Below are 24,306 nucleotides of genomic sequence, written 5' to 3'. Positions count from 1 at the left end.
AAGACCAGTATATAGACCAATATACAATGTATAAGAGCGCAAATTAAACCTTAGATGGAAATATTTTAATATATTTAACAAATAATGAGATAATTATATGCGTTATGTAATATATTTGGTTAAAGGTGGTTTACAGTAGAGGGGAGCGTAGCCTATTTATCACATTTTATACATTTTTGTGGAGTTTTGATTGAGGCCATTCACCAGTAATGATTGACTTTAGTCTTTATTTCTTTTATAGTAATGCCAAAACGTCAGAACAAAACGTTATTACAAGAAATAGGACGAATTAGATTTATTTTCTAGCCGTCCATATACTTATGATTATTTCGCAGGATAATTTAGGTATGGTATTTTTGCCCGAAAGATGGGTCACAAACCTTAAAATGGAATGAAAATATATACAGGGTGATTCATGAAGTTCTCCCCCCACTTCTACAGCACATTGTACTAGTAAAAATAATGAAAAAATGTTATATAAACATAGGTCCGAAAACGCTTCGTTAGCGAGTTACAGCTAGCGAAAGATTTTGCCTGAATTCCTGGGTAAAGAGTAAAATAAAGCCATACTGAACTTTTGGAAAGGTTAATTAAGTAAGAAATATCGTGGATTCTTATGTATTTTTACCTGATAAAGCTAATAAAATAGGTTTCAGAACTGTACCTGTAGTAGTTTTTGAGGGATTCAGGGTTAAATGCAAAAAATTGGGGCACGAAACAATGTTTTTTAAGTTTGATGTACAATAACTTTGTTACATTGGTAATAAATACATAAAATCAACAAACATTAATTGTAGAGAATTTAATTCTGAGAAAATTGATATAATCAAAGTCTAAAATAAAACAGAAATAAGTACCAAAAAATCGATTTTATTCAGTATAATACATTACTAGTTTTAAGCAAAATTAATCAGGTTGGGCCAACCGTACGCACCTTTTTATAATAGATGTTCGAAAATGAGGCCATCATTATCAATACATTTTGCAGCACGTTTGTGTATTGCTTTTGTTGCGTTTCTTAATTTTCCAGGACTTCCCTGTATCTGCACAGCCGAATCCATAATACGGGCAATTAATTCATCACGAGAATTCACTTTTGTCTTGTATAAAATGTCTTTCATCCATCCCCAGATGCAATAATCCAATGGAGATAGATCTGGTGATCTTGGTGGCCAAGGGTGAGGCCCTCCACGACCAATCCAGTGTCCAGGAAATTGATGATTTAAGTAAGCAGAAACGGCACGTGAAAAGTGGGGAGGTGCTCCGTCATGCTGGAAGTACAAATTTTGTCTGAGATGTAAAGGAACATTCTCTAACAGCTGCGGCAACTCTTCTTGAAGGAAATGCAAATAGAACTCAGCATTTAGGCGTCCAGGTAATATGAAAGGTCCAATCAGCCGATTGTGCAAAAGGCCACACCAGACATTGACGCTAAATCGGTGTTGAAAGTTCTGTTCCACTACCTCATGTGGATTTTCTTCTGCCCATGAGTGTTCATTGTGCAAGTTATTGACACCATCCCGAGTGAATTGTGCCTCATCTGTAAACAAAATACGCTTGTAGAGTTGATTATTAATATTCAAAAAGTTGCAAAACTCCAAGCGAAGCGGACCATCCCCTAGCTGTAGATGTTGAACCTTTTGTTTATGAAACGGATAAAATTTGTTTCGATTAAGTGACCTCCACACCGTTTACTGCGAAACTCCTATCCGCCTAGAAATACGTCGTGTACTTACACCTGGACTGCGATGAACAGCATTAATAACAATATCATCATCAAGTTGGACAGCTCGTTCATAATTGGTTCTAGTACTTGGTAGTGATCCTGTTTCCCGAAGAGTACGAAAAGTTCCTGAAATTGTTTTGGTATCTGGAATCCTCCTATTAGGGTAACGTAGTTCATATTCTTCTACAGCAGCTCTAGCATTACCATTACAGTAACCCAAAATAAAAACCATATCAGTGTATTCGTCTGATGTAAATAAGTAAGGCATTTTTTCGCTGAATAAACAATCGAATTATAACTCACAGAAAAATTAAATTTAATAACACGATTCACAGAACCCGATCTCCTGCTGTAGCTTGCAAAACACCACTAATACACAGTTCTAACGTAACAGTACAGAATACCATTGTTGATCAGCTGTTATTCGTGCGTTACCAACTTAGAAATTAATAAAAGAAAAAATTGCATTTCGATGATTAGTAAACAATAATGGGAAAATGTTTGCTTCATTTATTTTCGAACATTTGATGTAAATTTTTATTAAAAAAAAATACAACGTAATAAAACATGATATTTTTATTTACAAACAAATTTATTTAACAGTTAATCTTGTTTTCTCAATTTATCTCATCATTAAGGAACAAACATTTTGTTTTTGTTTTATCTTAACTAAATACCGTACGGTATTTCTTTACAGCTAGTAATGTATTATACTGAATAAAATCGATTTTTTGGTACTCATTTCTGTTTTATTTTAGACTTTGATTATATCAATTTTTTCAGAATTAAATTCTCTACAATTAATGTTTGTTGATTTTATGTATTTATTACCAATGTAACAAAGTTATTGTACATCAAACTTAAAAAAAAACATTGTTTCGTGCCCCAATTTTTTGCATTTAACCCTGAATCCCTCACAAAATACTACAGGTACAGTTCCGAAACCTATTTTATTAGCTTTATCAGGTAAAAATACATAAGAATCCACGATATTTCTTACTTAATTAACCTTTCCAAAAGTTCAGTATGGCTTTATTTTACTCTTTACCCAGGAATTCAGGCGAAATCTTTCGCTAGCTGTAACTCGCTAACGAAGCGTTTTCGGACCTATGTTTATATAACATTTTTTCATTATTTTTACTAGTACAATGTGCTGTAGAAGTGGGGGGAGAACTTCATGAATCACCCTGTAGGTATAATACACTCACTGTCTTACCGCAGGTAGGGCCGTAACTAGGCTATTTCCCACCCTGAGCAAAAATTTACCTCGTTGCCATCCCCTATGTAAATAACTAAAGACCCATATCACCACTTTGATATAATAACTCTTAGTATAAATTTAAGGTACGGTAAAGAAGTGCACGATATCAATTTTAAAATATTTATATTCAACGTTAGGTCAATAATAATACAATATGAAAAACATTAATGTTTTGAAATCATACATTATTTAACCTAAGATCTTGTAAAAGCAGAATCTTTGGTTGGCAAAATATTTTTACGAGTGTACTTCCTTTTCCTTCTCTCGAACAATAAACTTTAAAAATTAGCTTTTTGTTGAGCTCAGTCTAAATGGTACAAAAATACTACCAAAAAATAGTAAGGGTGTAGTTTTTTTGCTGTCTTATGGTACTAGTTCAAAATAATTCCAAAATCTGAAAAAATAGATTAAAATGCAAAATATCAAATTGAATAAAAAAATCCATAGCAAATTAAGTTGAACATACAAACGTTTAAGAGGAATTATTGCACACCGCTTACTGCATATTGATGAGATCTATTTAGACCTCATAATACATCAACTGAATGTGAATGTTGAGTTTAGCTCCAATTCACCTTCTTCTTAGTGCAGCGTCTGTAATCTGATGCTGTCACAGACGACTCTTTGCATGTGAAGCTGTCACAGTTGACCCTTAGCATCTAACGCTGTCACAGACTTGGCTCCTGTAATCTGAAGCTGTCACAGACTTGACTACTGGTATCTGAAACTGTCACAGATTTGACTCCTGTGATCTTAAGCTGTCACAGACTCGACTCCTAGAATCTCAAGCTATCACAGACTTGACTTCTGGCATCTGAGCCTGTCACAGATTTGACTTCTGTAATCTGAAGCTGTCAAATACTTGACTCCTGTAATCTGAATCTGGCACAGACTTGACTCCTGAAAACTGGAGTCGTATGTTCGTCTGAAGACACCCAGTAAAAGTTGGCGACGAAGAAGCTCAAAATGAACCCTTTATAAAAGCTCGGCCACACTCCGCTCCTCCAGTTACGTTTCTGACTGACGGCGATACCTGTTAAATATGTCCCATAACACTTTCTTGTATGCACTTGCGAAGAAAAGATGTTGAATATATTAATTTTTCCATAGAAATAACGAGACATTAAACTTGGTCATATATTTGAGTATAACGTTTATAAGAAGAATGGGGAAGGTACTTTATTTCCTCCCGGTGCTTTAAAACATATCTCGGTGTTTACACTATTGTACTAGATGTAATTTATATCATTAATATTGAGTGCATGAGTTAATATGCAAAGCTGCGTTTCTTTAGCCATTCATTACAGAACACATAAAATACTTCTATGCTGTAAAATAGTTACAGTACCGTATCTGTACGTACTAAGCCTAATATGTCACTACTAATAATATGTACTTCACAGTTTCTTTACATTTTTAGCTTGTAAAGTTGGAACACTAAAAAAAAACACAATGTATATTTTTTAAATATTTAAGTAAGAACTATAGCAAAAATGTGTAGTTAGAACATTAATGTAGAACACTGCTCTGATGCCCTCCCAATTAGTACTCTTTTGCCATGTTTTATTTCTCTAGATACTTTGCCCATTTTCGCGTACTTAATCATAAATATGAATATGTGCCAATTAAACAATAGAATCTCAGTTTTGCAGCCAATAAATAGGGTTTCGATTCGAATAATATTTTTAGGGTGAACACATTGTGGCAGTGACCTGGTCGCTTCACAGAAGCAGGTTTAAAACGTCTAACATTGATTTAAATTTTCAAAATTGTACAAATACATAATCTAGCAAACAGTAAAGTTGCCAAAACGTTTCTTTCTCCTAGATATGATTGTCTGTAGTAAATTTATTTTACTTCACTAATTAAATTGGTATAGTAAGTAACATATAACTAGTTTTAACCAAGTGGTAGGCACAGCTCGTATTCATTGTAGATACCAAGTAGGAATTGGTTGATAGATTAAAGATTAAATTAAGTGACGTTTTACAAGATACTATGTATAAAATGGATATAATATATTCACACATATTACGTGAACAAAATAAGTTGAAGGTAAAACGATACCCATCATTCTATAAGACATCTAATTTGAAGTAATAGTAATCTTTCTTACTGAAGTCTCCCTCACTCTCTTTCTCTTTCTACCGAGTGGGCATAACCAGTATAAATTGTTACCAACCTCAAATACCACAATGGCCCCAATTGAAAGAAACCCTCCCAAAAATTTACAGAATTAAACAGGTTGAAATATTAATACAGATAAATTTTACTCCAACAAAGACAATGCAAGGTTACAGCGACCAAAACAGTTACGAATTCAATGATGATATTCCTTCGTTCCAGGTAATAGGTTTTGCCCTATAAATCAAAGTGGACGTCACAACTGGGAACTCGATTGTTTGCTTTTCCAATCGCGCTCGTCCAGTTGGGGAATTGGAACAGAAAACCTCGCGTCAACGCCGATCAGAGGAAATGGTGGGGGGAAAGAGAGAGGGATCGACTCGATCGCGGCCGGCAAAGTTCTGTCAGTGACGTCTTTCTGCTGTCGGATATCCCAGAGTCGCTGTAGTGGGGGTAGGAGAGTGAGGGGGGCATATTATAGTAAAACCGGTGTGAAGTATCATCCTACAAGCCACAACAAACCTGCCTTAGTGTTGAACTGCTTGTGTTGTCTTTTGTTCACAGAAGAACTGTTCTACAGTATAGGAATGGTGAGCTAATTTACAGCTTTGTATTCAGTTTACTCCTTCACTGTACACAAATTGTTATATATTTAACACTGTTTATAAAATACTTATTGTGTTTTTGAACTATGTTATAACAATAATCATTTGAACTCAAAATATTATTATTACACTGAGATGACCAGAAAGTTTGTTTTACTTCTGACTTATAAAAAATTAATTTGCACACAATATAATTTTAGTAGTAAGTTTTTTCAATTTTTAGTCTAACTACCTACAACTTTTGAAACTTTATGGCCTTTTGATGAGTTTGGAATGTAGGTTTTAAGTTATTTAGAACAGTAAGTAAATGTATGCAGGGGATTTTATTTGATATATATTTATTTATTTTTTGTTTAATTACCGGTAACATTATATATGTTATGATCAACGTCATATTATTAACAACATCATGTAATGTTTCAATTAATTTATTGACTTGATCATGAGATTAAACAAATTGTGAAAACTTAAAATCAACATAAATTGACTGTAGACAATTACAAAAATACAATTTTATAGTTAATGGAACTTGATTAAAAATACATTATTAGCTTCATGTCAAATTACATTTACAAATCTAAATAACAGAACAAAAAGATAGTCAACAACCTGGTTTCCTTCTCTTGGCATCCTATACAAAATTAAACCGATTTTCTGAATATCTTTCCAATGGGATTGTTATGGGCCACACATTTCCCCCTTTGTTTTCCAACCTCTTTCAATCGATGTTCAAAGTTTACCATCTATTTAGTCAAAAGACAAAGAGATTTTTTAATCAGTCTTATTTAACTACTTTGATTTAAAGTATTCATTACTAGATCTGTTCCTCAACATGACAAATGTATCTGTAAAAATTGACAATTGAAAATTATGAAAAGTTGTATAATTTAGTATAAAATGAAATATAGAAACCATTTTAGAAGCTGTGAATGGTCAAATTTTACTGAATTCAATTTCTAAAATGCTGTCATGAGTTTATTCTATGAAGTAATTTTTAACACAAGATTTTGAAAGTTATGACTAGACTGTTACCATTCATAGCTTGTTAAAATGGCAATACCTCATTTCCATAGGGTCTTTGAATTTTTATACAAATGTATTTGGAATGATCGTAACCCAAACTCCCATTATCATAGACTTTTCAGAACTCATATGTGGTGTAAGGGGCGTATCCAGGGGAAAATATAAGGAATCAATTCCTCTGAAATTCTATTTTACCATATGATTAATTTCACTGATATTAAAGCCGTGCAAAGTTTTAACAGTATGCTAACCAGTGGTGTAACTAATACTGTTTTTTTTGGGGGGGGAGTTAATCTGATTAAATAATAGACCACACTAGAGGTTATAAAATAAATCAGTGTAAATCCTAAAATAAATATAAATATAAATAAATGAAATAATGTATTAAACATATTAAAAATTAAATTTTCTGCAGCAGCTTGGGGGCCCAGACCATTCACGAATATTCTATCAATTCAATGATTTTTTTGTGTTTCTTACTTAAACTGCATATTCATTTACAAATCTAGTGACAAAATGTTCATACATGAAGAAACTATTAGTTTTAACATTGTACTTCAGCATTTATATTAAATGTATACTCACTAAGATTTACTTAATAAAATTCTAAAGATAAACCAATGTTGACATTAAAAGATGGACACCATTATCATTGATGGCTAATTAATTAGTATTGATTGTAAATTTAGTAAATGAAAGACTCATTTGTAAATTAGAATAAACAGGACATTTTGCTTTGACTTATCATAGCATGTGATTATGAATCAAACAACACACCACAAACAAGCTAACTGTGGGTTCTATTGACCTCTGTCAATAGTGATAATTCTTTCAGTTATCTCAGTTATTGCTTTAAGTCGAGTATTATACTTAATCGTATCAAATTAAATCGATGTATTTTTAATTTTTTCTCTCAGTTCACAATGGTTTCCCAACACGAATCATAAATTTATCATATATCTGGCAATATAATGTGGAGTAATCATCACTATCCAAACAATGAGATGAAAAATGAATGCTCCAGTTAAATCTATTTAATGCAGAACCATTCATCGAAAGAGAATCCACAACTGTGAGATTATAAGTTTAAAGATTCAAACCAACTTTAGATTTACATATCTTTCATCTGCCCCTAAGTAAAAACTATCTGATGTAAAAGCAACTTACTGAATGACTAGAATGTAAAAAGTGGATATTAACCTTAAAATAAAATATTATTCTGTGTGTCATAGAAACTCACAAACTCTTCTATTTAACATAATTTAAACAGGAGCAAAGTAATTAAAAATAAACTTTTATCGATTTCTTCAATATTTTTATTCTATAAAGAATATATACTCTCATGCCAAACATCTTACAGGTGCGACAGTGTGCAGTGATTGCTCTTGTGGTTCTTTCGTTGGCTGGCACAATGGCCCAACGTCCACCTTACCTCGGCAGCTCTAACCCTGGAGTGCTACCCCAGTATCTGCCCGAAGGTACTGATAACCGATTCGGCTCTTCCGAAACTGGTCCGGATCCAGCTCCTGCATCACCCATCCATCCTGGTACTCTGGAGACCGAGGATGTGTACAACCGTGTCTCTGAGTGGCCTGACCAGCACAAGCCCTTCTGGTACCTCAACGCTATCGCTATTCAGAAACAGGTGAGCAGAGATCTTACAATACTGGGTACCAGCGGTGATACTAGGACTAGACTTAGGGGGATAAATCTTTTTCATGAGCACATCACACCAGGTAGTATGGGTTAAATCTAAATTGTCTTTATTACTTTATTATGGGGTCGATAAGTAATCTATCAGCTGATATCACTATAGGTTAAATTGTTGGTACACTACAATTTAATTCCAATCTTAAATTATTGTAATTTGTAGGACATACATACATAATTACGTACATAATTACATGGACAAAACATTTCAGCTCTCAATTTTACTGTATTTATAAATAATTGTACCAATAATTTATTTTATTATACAAATTGAATTAAAATATGTATTTATAAAACACGTCACTTACATTTTAATCAAATTTGTGTAACAAAATTAAACTATTGGTTTTCTAAACACAACTGTACTGTTAACAGAAAATATTTAAAACTAATTATTATCCTATTTAAAATACAATCTAGATGATCCTCAAAGTGAATGTAAATTTATAAGCCTTCTTTAGTTAGTCAATTCGTTATATATCCATTCAGTATACAATCTAAGAACAAAATCGATCTCTTGATTAAAATTAACACTGCCACACCTCATTCATGAATAATCATAAATTTACTCAAATAAGTTCTCATGGTACTTTAACACTGTAGTTTATATTTAATTTGGTTTGACCAGTATTGTGTACTATACAACAGTGGACAATGTGGTTTCATTTAAAAGGAAAGTATAGTTCTAATGTTAGTATAGAATGTATTATATTAGCAGTTAATGGATAAGGTTGTTAATTTTTTATCTTGAAGTGAAAAAATTTTAAAATATTATGTATTTTTTTCCAGCGAGAACAACAGCAACAGCAAGCACAGGCTGCAGCAGCACAGTCTCAGAACAGACAGTCTCCATTTGCTGCTGGTTCCAGAAGGACCGTTAACCGACAAAATTAAAGTTCCGAATTGTATTACTATATAATCACTGTGATATTTTCTTATTAGGCAAGATTAGATTTTAAAGTGTTCGTCCCGGTATTTATTTTTTCCATCATGTTAAATTATACAAACAAAATTGAGAATGATGTAATGTTTTTAATAAAAAATTCTCTATTTAATTTTTGTTTAATTTATTATTTTACCTAAAATTGCTTAGTATATGTATATATATATATATATATATATATATATTTTAATATATATCTATGGATCTATTTTAATACAATTTTTGTGTGTCTTCAGGTGGATTCAAGAATGGTTTATACTTACATTTCAGTCCAATTTAAATTGTTTATTTAATTAACTTTTTATTTATAAATTGTTGTTGATTTAGGAATGTTTTACACTGGAGCCGGCAGACTGCGCTACGATACATAATACAAAGTGAACTGATACTTAAAAGCTGTTAACACTTTCAGCTGATGTTCATCAGAGGCAAAAAAGTGTTTACTTTTAAATTTTTCAAAATATTAAATTATTGCAAGGTGCTTGATCAGTAGTTCAATGCAGATTGCAAAGACGAAGTTATTATCTAATTTTAAATTTAAATTACACTAATGATAAATTAAACATCTAATGCAATGGAAATACTATTTAAACGCTCTTATAAAAACTATCTAATTGTACAAAATTGTAAATTATTAAACACAATGTAATTGAATCTGATTAGCTCCTTTGATATTGTGTGTGGCATTTTTACAGTAGTTAAAGAAAAGCAAATGGATAGTAAAATCTTTCCCTTATACCAGAAGCATATGCCCTTATAAATATTTCTTGATCAGTGAAAACATCAAAATCACTTCAGCACCAGATATTATTCTAAGTTGGATTTCAAAACCAAGAAATGTGACCATTTTCTTGGTCAGTACAACAGCATAATTCAGTTGTGGAACTGTAAATAAATTAGACCGGGAGTGAATTTAAACAACTGGAACAGACTCATATTGATTCTTGATTGATTTGACAGATTTATCTATATAAAGGAATTGTCCTGAATTACTTATCAACAAAGCAATGACTTTTCTCTACAACATCAGGGCTGGTGATAAAGTTCTAAAAATTTCCATAAGAAATGCACTGCAGCAAAGGTATTTATTTATTACAAGAACCTGTCATAAAGTAATCAACTGTTCTATGTAAACAACATATTAATTTAAATACAATTTGAAATGTATTGATATTTATAGTCTTGAAAGGATAGAGTAATCATAAAAGTAACATGGACACCAACATAATATCTAAGATAAGCTTACTTCCATTCCTAAATTGCACAGAATGCCACATATCATTATATCATTATGCACTATATCACAAGCATGCATTACATCATTAATTGCCATCGTCTTCCATTTAAAGATTCCATCTCACTGGCCTAAAATATTTCAATGTTACTGAAATCGTTAGAGCAGTTCAATAAATTATCATAGAATGTTGGAGGGAAATTCAAATCTTATAAAAACTATTTCACTTTATGACTTCAGGGATCCAAAACACTGTTCCTTAAACTTAAATCTAAAATGGATCAGGAGATTGCAGTAGCATTGAGTGACTATCAATTATCACAGGAGCGTTTGTAATGTCATAGAAAAATAGTATGTGAATATAGTGTCCTGTTTTTCAACAAGATATTGTGTGTGAAGCCAAGGGTAACTACTAGTATGTATGTGTGTATGTATAAAAATATATATTATATATAAAGTTTTATTTATATAAAAAGTATGTTTATAGTTTTTAAATTATAGGGGAGTTGAAAAGTACTCAATAGATTTTTAAAGATTTAATGACATGTGATCTATAATTATGATCCACAAATAAATTTATATCAAAATAAATATAAATGTTTAGGTTTCTTCCCTGTTTAGAGGCGTATCACAATCCTCAAAACAGCCTTTAGCATTCAATGCACTTTTAATGTTTCTATGATTGTAAAACTACAGCACTTCTCTTTATTTTTGTATATAAAAAAAAATCATATGGAGCCATGTCTGATGAATATGGAGGCAAAAAGCCATGAATTGTTTTGCCACAAATCCAGATGTATTTTGGATTGCTTCAGCATTGAACTTGCAGGTGGTAATCCTCATTGACCATTTGACCTTGTGGCCAGAATTCATGATGCACTATACCATTACAATCATAAAACATAATGAGCATAACCTTTCAATTCCACTGCTCTTGGTGAACCAGAATGCCTCCTCTGGGATGATTGGGCCTTAGTTTCGACGTAATATCTGTAAACCCATGTTTTGTCATCTGTTATAAAACGTTTCAATAATTCTGCATTGTCACAGCAGTATGCTCCCTGAAAGCATCCCTACATTACTCTCTGGTTTTTGATTGGAAAATTATTCTGACTGCTTTTTTTGTAGTCTAAATACTATTTCTAGCTTGTATTTAGCACAGCTGTCCCAAAGTCTCCACCCATATGTCAAGGATGGAGAAATGAGGCCAAAATATGCCACCCTCAAGACACTTTGTGAACAATAACTAGCAAGGTTACCCTGAGTGAAGATGCCTGAAGTACCACGAGCACAGATATAGTCAACATGATTGTTCCAGGTTAGACCTTTGTCGTGATACATCCCTAAGAATTTGGTGGAGTCAGTATTTTCTAAGACCTCACTTCCACAAAAATTGCCGGATGTCTTCCATCTTCATTTTGTCAGAGACAAAAGGTGATGATATTAGATTTTGTACTATTTGTTCTCAAATAGTGATCAGAAAAATGTTAAATGCACAGTTTTGAAGGATTTCTTTCATTATTTTCTTTAAAAATTATTTTATGCATATCATCAGCATATTGAATTATCTTTCTAGTATGGAACGATGAAATTATTTGATTTACATGTAGAAAAAAAAGAATTGGCCCAAGAATAGACCACTGTGATACTCCATGAACCGATTTATTTCTGCGCGAAATGATATGAGATGGCTACATTCCAAACAGAGACAGAGACATTGCAGATAACTATGTTGTCGATGGCGGTTCATGTTAAAACGGTTACCCTAGTCCACCAAGAATTTCGAATGTCCCATAGCAGCTGGGTTAAGAAGTTGGTGTGGCCCAGTAAATTTATACTAAAGTCGCCAATGAAAATGAATTTATAATTGTTTAAAAATTAAAATTGTTAAATCAAATCTAAACACTGAAAAAAGTAGTTACTGCATCCACAGTGGTGAACAATACAGTCCAATAATGTTTATTGTTCTAATAGATTTGGTCTTTATTTCTACTCACTCTGTTTCTATATCCAGCTCGGACTTGTAGTCAATCTTGAAGGATGTATAATTTAGGAACTTTTCACAAACATTGCCACACCACTCCATTACATGTCCTACAGACAATGTATGCCAATTCATAATTTTCTAGTTTGAAAAGAGTTTCAACTCATCACACATGAGTACAAGATCATCTAGCTTATTTGAGGTGGTCTGTGCATTCTGATGTATGATTTTAAATTTTAAACACTTTAAATTTGGATTATTTGAAATTGTAATTTGTCTTGGATGAATTTATGTACACCTGAGCCTGATGTATCAATCAATACCTTCGTAAAATCTACTTCTTTAAATTAATACTTGAAAGGATTGTGAAAATGTATTCATGGCATCTGTTAAAGTACCAATGTCTGGTGTTCTGGGCTCATGTGGGATGGTGGTGGGGATACAGGAAGCAACAAGTGTAGGTGGCAATAATGCTGTACAGTGACGGGAGGCTGACAAGTGGCCAGTGACATCAGTACCACTGGCAGCCGACGTTTGGTGTGACCGCAGGAGTACCGATAACCACAGCGATCATCAGGTGGCTGCACCAGTCGACAACCACAGCAGGCAGCCATAACCAGTACGTGGGGTAGGCCTCACCGCACCAGTATAGGGTAGCTCTGGTGCTGAAGGCAAATGGTTGTTGAAGGTGTGTAAAGATGCTTGTGCATTTGCGATTTGGCCAAGGATTAAATCTAGGAAGCCAGCCCCGGCTGCAGACAAATGACAGACGTTGGGCATCAGTCAAATGGTGGTCAAATGGACCCTCCTCGCAGCCACAGTAACATACCAGAAAGCACCCACTTCCCCATCTGGTTCAGATGTTGCCTGTGTTTGGTGAATAGATGTCTTATCAACAATGTCACGTCCTGTGTGTGAGGTTGAAGTAGCGTGTGTCATTCAAAGTCTGAAATCTAAAAAAACTTGTGATGTCAATGGACTCTCCATTTGGTTACTCAAACGCTGCTACAAGCACATTTTGACACCACTCGCCAAATTGATCAATTTCTCATTGGAAACGGGAATCTTCCCGTCTCTTTTGAAAACAGCCAAAATCATCCCAGTTTTTAAAAAGGACGATAAATGCCTGACAAGCAACTATCGTCGGATTGCAATCCTTCCAACTTTCAGCAAAATTTATGAAAAAGTTTTCTATGAAAGACTTGAAGGCTTTCTCGAAAACAATGAGACCCTGAATCCGGAACAATTTGGATTCAGAAGAAACAAATCCACAATTGACACAATGAACAATCTTTTGGAAGATACTGTCGATGGAATGGAAAGGAGAGAACATGTGATAAGCATATTTCTTGACCTTTCCAAAGCTTTTGACTGTATACACCATGAAACACTGATGCACCAGTTAGAAAGGTGTGGCGTGCGGGGTCTCCCGTACTCATGGCTCTCTTCCTACCTGAAGGACCGAGATCAGTTCGTGGAGATTTTGAACGTCACATCAAGCAAAATTAAAATGGTCCATGGTGTCCCTCAGGGATCTATTCTAGGGCCTCTTTTGTTTCTAGTCTGTCGGCAGACAATTCAGTAATCCAGTATGGGAAACTGTTTCAATATGCTGACGACACGACTCTCTGTTTCAAAAGCAAATAAAAAAAAGATCTTGAAATCAAATCATTCATGGAATTGAATTCATGCATTCAGTATTTCACTGACATGAATTTGAAAACCAATCCAAATCAAATGTCGTACATTTCTGCCTTCGTCAAAACGACAACTCAGAAGTGCCAGCCGTGTTTGAGGATGATGTACTTTTCGAGGAAACGAATTCCACAAAACTCCTGGGAATGTACATTGATAGTGGTCTGACATGGAATGATCATGTCGACCACATCTGTGCTAGAGTTGCCTCAGGCATTTATGCCTTGCAGCACCTAGCAAAGTTTTGTCCTCCCGAGGTTTTAAAAATGGCCTACTTTGGCCTTATTCATCCACACTTTGCGTATGGAGTAAGACTTTGGGGTGGATGTGCCAAAAACAAAATAGATCGTGTTTTCATGCTGCAAAAGAGAGCAGTCAGAATCATTCAAAAATTTAAATTCAGAGAGTCATGTAGGATATCTTTTGGGGAGCTTGGATTATTGACTTTGCCTTGCTTTTAGGTGATAGTGTACTGGTCTATCTATGAGGTGATAGTGTACTGCGTGTCAAAATGTCAATTGATTCGTGGTAGAAACGTTCACCAATACGAAACTAGATACAGGGACAACTTAAGAACTCAGCAACACAAGCTGACGCTATCTCAACACCTCCCACTTCATGTTGGTGTCAAATTAATCAATAAGCTTCCTGACGGAATAAAAAATTTCAACAACCAAAAACAATTCAAAGCTCGTCTTAAACGCCTATTGGTGTCAAAGGTGTTTTACTCTGTCGAGGAATTCATGATGAGTCGCTGGGATAATTAAAACGATTATATGACTGAAATTGTTGGATCTGAAGTCAGTGTGGCTGTATTTGCTTAAATGTAGAAAATGTATGTCTGACTGTGTGTAAATGGTTGTATTGGATTAACTGTGGTTTTAACGTTGGTCACATTTTGACGATTGTGATACAATGATATATTGTCTGATGCAATAAAGATTTTATTATTATTATTATTATTATCCACCATTGTGGCTCCCATCTCCTCGAGACTCTCCTGCAGCTCCATGTTGCTTTACCTCTTTTCCCCGTTGATATAGGAGTTCCAGTGATCATAATGGTGCTGAAAAATGGAGACCATTACAAAGATTGTATGGTCATGTCTCATAACCAACATCTGTACTTGATCCACAAGAACTCTCGAAGGCTAATTAGTTTTAGGGTTAACGTCGCAGAGCTCATTTGACACAGCAATTATAACCATTGTCGCCCTTTGTGGAGATCTTAGCAGCTGCGTAAAAAAGTAAACCATGAATACAGCAGAAAATTGTATTATGCTTCAGGACCATGAGTACCAACATAATAAAAAAAAATCTTGACAGTCAGACTCTTCAAACTTGTGGTATTTAAACCGTTGCTTTATGAACACACCTTGAATATATAGATTTGATGATAGCTCTTTTAATTATTGCATTTTAAAATATGTGTTATGTAAATAGAATCTAATAACCAGCTGTGACACATATTGCAACCACAGAAAAAATAATATAGAAGTCTTACTGGAAGAACTGGTTTCAATGCAATCCCATGGTCAGACCTAGTATTACCATTAATGGGACCTACCACAGTAGGTACTAAATGTTTTCATTGTTCAATTATAGCTTCTAATATCAGTAGGGCATCTTGGTTTGAATTGTCTTTGATTGTAATGTTATGTGATTTTTTAAATGTATATTTTATAATGGTATTATTAGGTTTAAAATCAGATTCCTATTTTTCTATTGGACAAAGGTAGTCATTTTATGTAGATAAATTTGGACTTTAGTTCAACAAGAAATTTAATGACGCATTGATATTTGACCAAACCCGTTCTTCGATAACGTAATAGCCCAGCTTCATACTGGATAACCTTGGGACTAGCATCTTGGACATCCCAGCAGTTCCCAATAGACACTTGAGTTTAGAAGTGAAAAGGTAGTAAATCAAACCTACAACATTCATGTTACTTATGTTATTATGCTATGTTCAAGTACTATTCTACTAAATGGCGATGATTATAACCACAGATGTCTGTGCTTTCAACTAAGAATATTCCTAAATAAAAATAACAGCTTTTTAAATAATTTCTTAGCTAACACTATTTATCATTATGTATTGTACATAATATCATTATTTCAGTTCGTAAATTTATTTTTGGACGTACAAAAAATAATAGGGGTAGTCACAGATAATTTTTTTTATTTTACAGGACTAAATAAGTAAATTAATTTTTCATAATTCGTAATCCTGTTAACAGCATTCTAAAAATGTGTAATAGTGAATTTTAAAATGTGTGTGTGTGCGCGCAAGTTAATGAACAAGTTAATGAACAGTTACGATAGACACAAACCATACACACAAAATCTTTTTAATATAAACTCACGCTTAGGTATTGTCAGTTTGTAACATGAAATAGATTCTGCATATGAAGAAAGTACAGTAAAGAAGTAATATTTTATATAAGAATGAAACAAGTGCCCATATTGGGCAGTGGTACTTTACACACTTTCTATTGATGATTTTCATTTTTAAAATTCCCCTGATATAATTGTTTATTGTAAAACAATAAAATTGTCATAATATTGTACCAAACATCTAAACCGTGATAATGAAACTAATGGTGGGACCATTAGCTTAAGAGGATCTTAAATGAGACATTGAATTAAATTTTCTGGTTTAAATTAAATACTGTCAAATTATATATCATACAAACACCCTCATTTTTACATTTCAGACATTGTGTTTAGCTGTTCACCATTTCTTGAGAGGTCTGAAATATCTACGAGTAGATTGGTGTACTATTTAGGTTTTCATGATTTCAGATGAATTTTTTTACAAAATAAAAGATTTATTTTTTATGTACATTCAATGTAAATATTCAACCCTTGGTTGGTCACACGCACTGTCTCTGACTCCTTGCAATGAAGATAAATTTTTAACAGTTGTATGTCTGTATTATTCATTTATGAAGCTGACTTATAACCCCTTTCCCATTACAGTAGTGCTTACTGTTTTAATGAATAATACAGTGGCCTGTGACAGGTTTGTTTGCATTCTGTACTGCTTTCTCCGGCATATTTATATATCCTATTAATCTTATTTTTGTTAATACTACACCAATTAAAACAATGCTCACCTTAATTAATCAACTGTAATTACTGTTTAAGTGTGTTGTTACTGAATAAAAATTGTGTTTTGAACTTCAAAACACAACATGCTACAGCAACAGCTTAAATTTAAGACTTGTATTATATTTTCAGATTTATAAAGCAATTTAGAGCTTTATTCAAGTTAACAAATTAATATAACTACTTTTAGATAGAGTTATTAAAATGTTTTGTATATTGTAAGTAATAAATATTTAAGCTTTGTGTCAGAGATCATGCATGGCAAGCAATATTTCAAACACATTATTGATAATCAAACAAAACTTTGTAATAAACAAAAAAAATGTTTTGATAACCACCAAACTTTGTAATAACCATATAAAATGTCAGTTGTTAAATTTTAAAAACTAAGATACAATTAAAAATATGTAAACATTTGATTTATAATAAATAACTCCTATTTTAAATCTATATCTGAGAGATAAGAACTCAGTGAATTCAGTTGTAAAGTGTTTACGATTGTGTAATTCATGTGTTTAACAGGAGATTTATAGCAAAGTGTGACCGTGTCATGGAATTTCTTATCTACAAATTTATGTTTTACAGAGGTATAGAAGAAAAAAGAAAAATCAAGAAATATATTTATTTAAAACCCCTAAATTCAGGGTACTAAATTTATATTTAAAACTATTTTTTCATACTGACAATGTAATCATCAACTATCTATAATATTAATTTCAAATATTAAAAAAGACAAATTTGAATAAATATTTTATTGATTATGGATTATGTAAAATGATAGAGTTTCAGAGAAATTTTTACCACTGTTATATGTAACAAAAATGTAATTCTGAATTTTGGAGTTTGAAATCTACCCTCTTCTTCTGACATATCCATTACACTGCTCTATTTTTTAATATATAATAATGAAATATGACCAATATCCTACTATCCTTTCAAATTTTAAGTGTTACAAAACTCAATATGTCTAAAAAGTCTAAAGTTGTGGCAGTGTCTTCATAGTTCAGGTAAAAGCTCAGTCCAACGTTATCCAAACCCGATCAACTTTGAACAAGCCTTATATTGGCCAATCAATCTTGATTATATCTAACCAAATGAATTAATTAAGTTTTTGTTAATTATTGTGGTCAGATACTTCATAAAGTTTGATTAATATCTTCCATAATTCCATTACACTTCCATTATCAATTCTTATATTAATTTTATTGAATTGTTTTGTAACTGAATATTTGTCTATGATAGCATAAATAACTTTTAAAAGTATATCCAGTCTAAATTATTTACTGGTATATAACATTTTTGTCCCTTATACCTAATTTTGTAAAGTCAATTCCTAAACTTGCTTTTTCTTGCTTATTTATTCCACAGGTAGTCTAACCCATGCATGTACCTCATTGGGAGTTTAATTTGAGGCTCATGTTAATAACTGAACTATTCTTCTTCACTAGGTTATATTATTTATTAGATTATAAATCATAAGATTATATTACATTATATTATATTATATTATTATAAATCATTATCAAGTTTTAAATTGAACTTATCCATCAAGATTAAAATCTGTGCTTCAGTAATGAATCACCCATCAAATCAATGTTATATTGTAAATAAATGCAAAAATTCATTTCATTCATTCATTTCATTTCAATTTCAAATAAATAAAAAGCCAAACTTTTGAGTTTGTGAAAACCTCCGTCTTGGGACTCCTTACTTGTCTTAGTGCATATAGTGTGTGTGTGTTTTTTTTATTTATGTAAGAAGTAATGACCAAATAAGCAAATTGATTTTTACCAAATGTAGTATGATGTGTGTTTTAGTTAATATTCAAATGTTGTTAATTTTTCATACAATTTAGTTGTTTTGAATGGTTTACACAAAACATATATTGGTACAAAACAAATCTCTAGCATTTTTACTGTGTGTAGCCTAAAAATACTATCACATTTGATTCAAAAGTGATAAAAGGCTAAATTTTTATTTTTATTCAAATGCAATTAAAGCTCTGTTTCATACTTTTTAATCTTTCCATTTTAAAGATTCTTTTAACAATACAAGTTACAGTCTTAAATTGAAAAATTATGATTTTGGTTTAAAAGGCTGTTATTTAGAATGCTATTGTAAGTTTGGTCACACTTTCTACTTGTAATACTGTGCAGTATTAAGTGGATTGGAATGGCATAGGTATGTGTGCAAAAACGTTATTCTTTAAAAAATGTTTCTTTTTTATTTCATGTATGTACATTTCAAACTAAGTGTACCCAAACAATGTTGAAAGTCTAGGCCTTTATGAATTCTAGGTAATGTAAAAATGACAAAATATAAAACTAAAATAATTAATTATTTACCTGCTAATTAAGTAAAACGTGTAAGGAGTGGAAGTTTTTACTATATTGTGCTCTATTTAAGTACTTTGTTGCAGTATTCTAATAACTGAAAGTCTGATTATGAAACTATACCTCTATTTTTAATAGACGAGCAGGCTGTCTTATGTATAAACATTTTTCCTCTTGATTTCCAACATCTGTGGACCCACTCTCTCCTGGCAATGGTGTGAAACATGTTTGGAAATAAAGCCTCAGTTTCCAGTGTTAAGTAACACTTGCAGAAAATAAACAACATTTGTCTGTCAGTGTGTTTGTTTACAATACTAACCAACACTTACATGACAAAAGCTTGAGAAGTTAGTTCGCACTGTTTTTCGTTAAAAGGGAGAGGCTTAACATTTTGAAAATTATTGTTAGTTTACACCAATTTTGAGAAATTATCAACAAAATAGTGTACACAGCAGTTTTGATTCTAATATTAAAAAAAATAGTATGATATTGAAAATGATATGATGTCATTTTACAGATTTGATGTCTTCTTCAAGTGCTTTTATCATATACCAAAACGCGACTGTTACATATATCCTCCTTTATGAATGAATATATATATATATATATATATATATATATATATATATATATATATATATATATATATATATAGATAACCCTATAAGTGGATTTAATAACTTTACTTGAAAGTATAAATAAAAAGTTGCACTAAAAAATTATTTATTTATATTATAATTTAATTGTTACAAAGTATATAGTAAGTTATAGTTTTTGACTAGTAGTGTACTGTATTTGTTGATCTTTATAACTGTCATCCATGATATTTAACCACAATCATTGGAGAATTATAAATTGACTATTGCTAATGTAAGAAGTTTAGTTTCGTAACTACGAGGGAGAATTAAAAAGGTTTTGTCTAATAAATCATATAACTTGTTGGAAATACAGTAGTTAAATTTGAATTGTTCATTTAATTTAATCAAATTTAGATTTATTCTATAACCCCCTCCCTGTTAATAACCAATGAGACTACCTCATTGATGCATTTTAACAGGTAACTGATCTGCATTTTCCCTCAGTATTGGTTTATCTCAATTAATTCTGGACAGAACTGTTACAGATTTAATTGTTAAAGAAATAACAAGTATATCATTTGTATTTTAGCTTGTTTGAATCAGGTCTGAAATTAATATGAATTATTTTTACTATTAGTGCAAAGTAGTTATATAATTTTACTAAACCTTCTTATTATTTTGTTATAAATAGTAAAAAGTTTGCATTTTGGTCTCATCAATCCCTATATACAATATATCAACATTGTAGTAGTTACAATTAAAAGAATCAGAAAAGAAAATGAATGAGAAATGTTTAAATTGCATGACATCCACTTTCTGTTGCCGACAGCCTGTGGTTTGTACACCATAAATCTCTTCAGATAAATGCCGAACATAACCTATGCGTAATTACAATGAGTGGAACCCAGGAAATCCCCGCGGTCAGGTTATCTTCCATCGGCAAGTTAAATAGCCAAAACACGAATTTAATTTTATTGTTTTAAGTAGCAGTATGTTTTGTTTATTTTTATTTGAGAATAATTATATAACACAGTGGCAGTTATGAACTGCTTATTCAAATATTTTTCTTTACTGTACCCCAATAAAGCTATATAATTCAGTATCCAAAAATTCCAGATTCCTGGGCAAATTTTATTTGTAGAATCCCTAATTTCAGGAGGATATAATTTTAATCTATAGAATACCCTTATTATTGCTTGAATATACGAGGTGTGATCAAAAAGTTCCAGGACTGAATTTTTATACATTTATTCATACAACATACAGGTTATTCGAATTTGTCTCCTTCAAAGTACTCCCCTTGGGAAGCTACACACTTTTCCCACCGGTGTTTCCACTGATCAAAGGCCCCAGAAAACTGTTCTTTTGTAAAGGTGTTTAGCAGCTCCGTCGTTTTTTCTTTAATTTCGTCAACTGCTTGAAATCTTCGTCCTTTCAGGGATCTCTTGAGCTTCGGGAAGAGAAAAAAGTCTGCTGGAGCCAGGTCAGGTGAGTAGGGGGGCTGAGGAATGACAGTCATTGCGTTTTTTACACAAAAGTCACGGATAAATAATGCAGAGTGAACAGGAGCATTGTCATGGTGAAGGACCCAATTACCACTTTGCCACAGCTCAGGTCTCTTTCTTCTCACAGCATTACGCAATTTTCTGAGGGTTTCAAGACAAAGAAAACGATTAATTGTTTGACCTTGTGGAAGGAATTCATAGTAGACGACACCTTTACAGTCAAAGAAAACCGTAAGCATGACCTTCACATTTGATTTGACTTGACATGCTTTCTTGGGTCTTGGAGAGCCTTTTGATGTCCATTGTGATGATTGGGCTTTTGTTTCCACATCGTAACCAAAAACCCATGTCTCGTCTCCTGTAATGACATGATCCAAGAAGCTTTCGTCGTCATTTGCCTTTTGAAAAAGTTCCTCAGAAACATGAAAAACGTTTTTGGTCTTCAGTTTTGGCACACACTTTGCTGCAACACGACGCATTTGAAGTTTTTCAGTTAAAATTTCCTGACATGACCCAAATGAAATGTTACACTCTTCTGCCATTTCACGGATTGTTAATCGACGGTCTGATTGTACGAGAGCGTTCACTTTAGCAACATTGTCATCATTGATTTGACGTTGAAGGGCGTCCAGAACAAGCATCGTCGTCTGTGGATGTTCGGCCATCTTTAAACCTCTTGAACCACTGATGGCAGCATGATCAGCTTAGACATTCTTCACCAAAAGCCTCTTGTAACATCAAAAAGGTTTCAGAAAACATTTTGTTCAGTTTCATACAAAACTTTACACAAACACGTTGCTCTTCTTTCACATTCATTTTTATTCAACCAAAAAAATAGCCAAACTCTATAAAACTAATCTCAAACAAATTGTGCTAATGTTACTTTCAGTGATGTTATGATTGATCTGCAAACACAGCTGTGTTACTGTTGAGTCAGGGAATACAATGCTGCCAACCGCATCTCTGTGAGACATTGCATTCCCATAGTATATAAAAAGTCCTGGAACTTTTTAATCACACCTCGTACCTTTATTATGTAACGTACCTACATTAAAATCCAGTTCTCCGTGGTTCCTCATTTATATAAAAAACATAAAACTTATATAAATAAGCTAGCACCTTACAATATGAAACTCAGTCATTACTAGTTATGACAATAATGTATTATTATACAGTGTGAGTTAAAAGTATGGATACACTCTGTTTAGTTTTTTTATGTACTATAACGATGGAGGGATGGAACTCGGGATACCTTTCTAGGAAATAGAAATGAACTTTTTAGTCATTGTTACAACTTTTTCCATTTTCCCAAAATGGGATTGGGGGGGAAGGCTCAAAATTTTAAAATTTTGAAATCATTAAGTGACACCTTATGTTCTAAAATATTAACTATATTTCTCAATTTATAAAGAAACAAACATGTAAATAGTGTCCTGTTAATGTACTTTTAACTGTAAATTTTTATCAAATATTAGGGGTTAGATCTAAAAGACAATGTTACTATTTAGTTACAAGTTAGTTGTCTATAAGTTTTAAATGAGAATATTTAAAACAAATAACATTTATTTAGAATTCCTGAAGTACACTTTTATAAGAAATTTGTCAAAATCTGGCTGTTTCATTGATCTCAGTGCTCACGTGTGTGCAAATATACTTAAGGAAATCTGTGAACATCACATTTTAAACTAAGTGTTGCTACTCTAGATACTTCCACTTCTCCATTTTTTTTATCTTAGGCTTTTTATTATACATGTTGTGTGAATAAGGAAGAAAGTAAAGGCAGTCCAACAATAGATTGGAAATAACAAGAGAAGATACAATAAGAGACTTTATAAAACGTAATTCAATAAATGTTGTATGAGTTAGATAAGGTGATTTCAGTGACAAAAATATTTTAAATCCACATTTAACATAATGACGGTTTTTACTGGAGCTATACAAATTGGAAAAGTGAACTATCAAACAAATTAGACTAGTAAATTGTACTTCAGATTTCTTGATCCTTTACAGATAATTACAACATTGCATAATAGCAACAATAAATTAATGTATTACAATGTCAATATGCATGATATGAATTCACTAACACAGTAATGGCATCGTCTCAAAAAGAAGTTGTTGTCTTTACTTCTTAAACTTTACATCTCCTATACTTTCATCCAGCAGAGTATTGGACAGCCTGAGAATATTGTAAAAAGGTGGTTACAAAACTAGATTAGATAGATTTATGGTGTACAAACCGCAGGCTGTCGGCAACAGAAAGTGGATGTCATGCAGTTTAAACATTTCTCATTAATTTTCTTTTCTGATTCTTCTAATTGCAACTATTACAATGTTGATATATTGTTGATAAGACTAAAATACAAACTTTTTACTGTTTAAAACAAAGTAAAAAGAAGGTTTAATAAAATTGTATCATTATTTTGCTCTAAAAATAAAAATAATTCATATTGATTTCAGATCTGATTTAAACAA

The 24,306-nt window shown here is 32.3% G+C and overlaps 1 protein-coding gene across 1 annotated transcript; it reads left to right on the top strand.

Annotated features, from left to right (window-relative positions):
• The first annotated feature begins 5,435 nt into the window (after positions 1–5,435).
• On the top strand, positions 5,436–9,504 carry LOC124359417. The gene is made up of 3 exons (XM_046812148.1): positions 5,436–5,701; positions 8,100–8,384; positions 9,239–9,504. Exons 1-3 carry the CDS (start codon positions 5,699–5,701, stop codon positions 9,341–9,343), a joined length of 393 nt encoding a protein of 130 aa, XP_046668104.1. The 5' UTR covers positions 5,436–5,698; the 3' UTR covers positions 9,344–9,504.
• The last annotated feature ends 14,802 nt before the right edge of the window (positions 9,505–24,306 follow it).

Source organism: Homalodisca vitripennis, chromosome 4 (genome assembly GCF_021130785.1).
Source record: "Homalodisca vitripennis isolate AUS2020 chromosome 4, UT_GWSS_2.1, whole genome shotgun sequence".
Taxonomy (NCBI): domain Eukaryota; kingdom Metazoa; phylum Arthropoda; class Insecta; order Hemiptera; family Cicadellidae; genus Homalodisca; species Homalodisca vitripennis.
The sequence above is the reverse complement of the archived record's forward strand: the minus strand, read 5'-3'. Positions and strand labels throughout refer to the sequence as shown.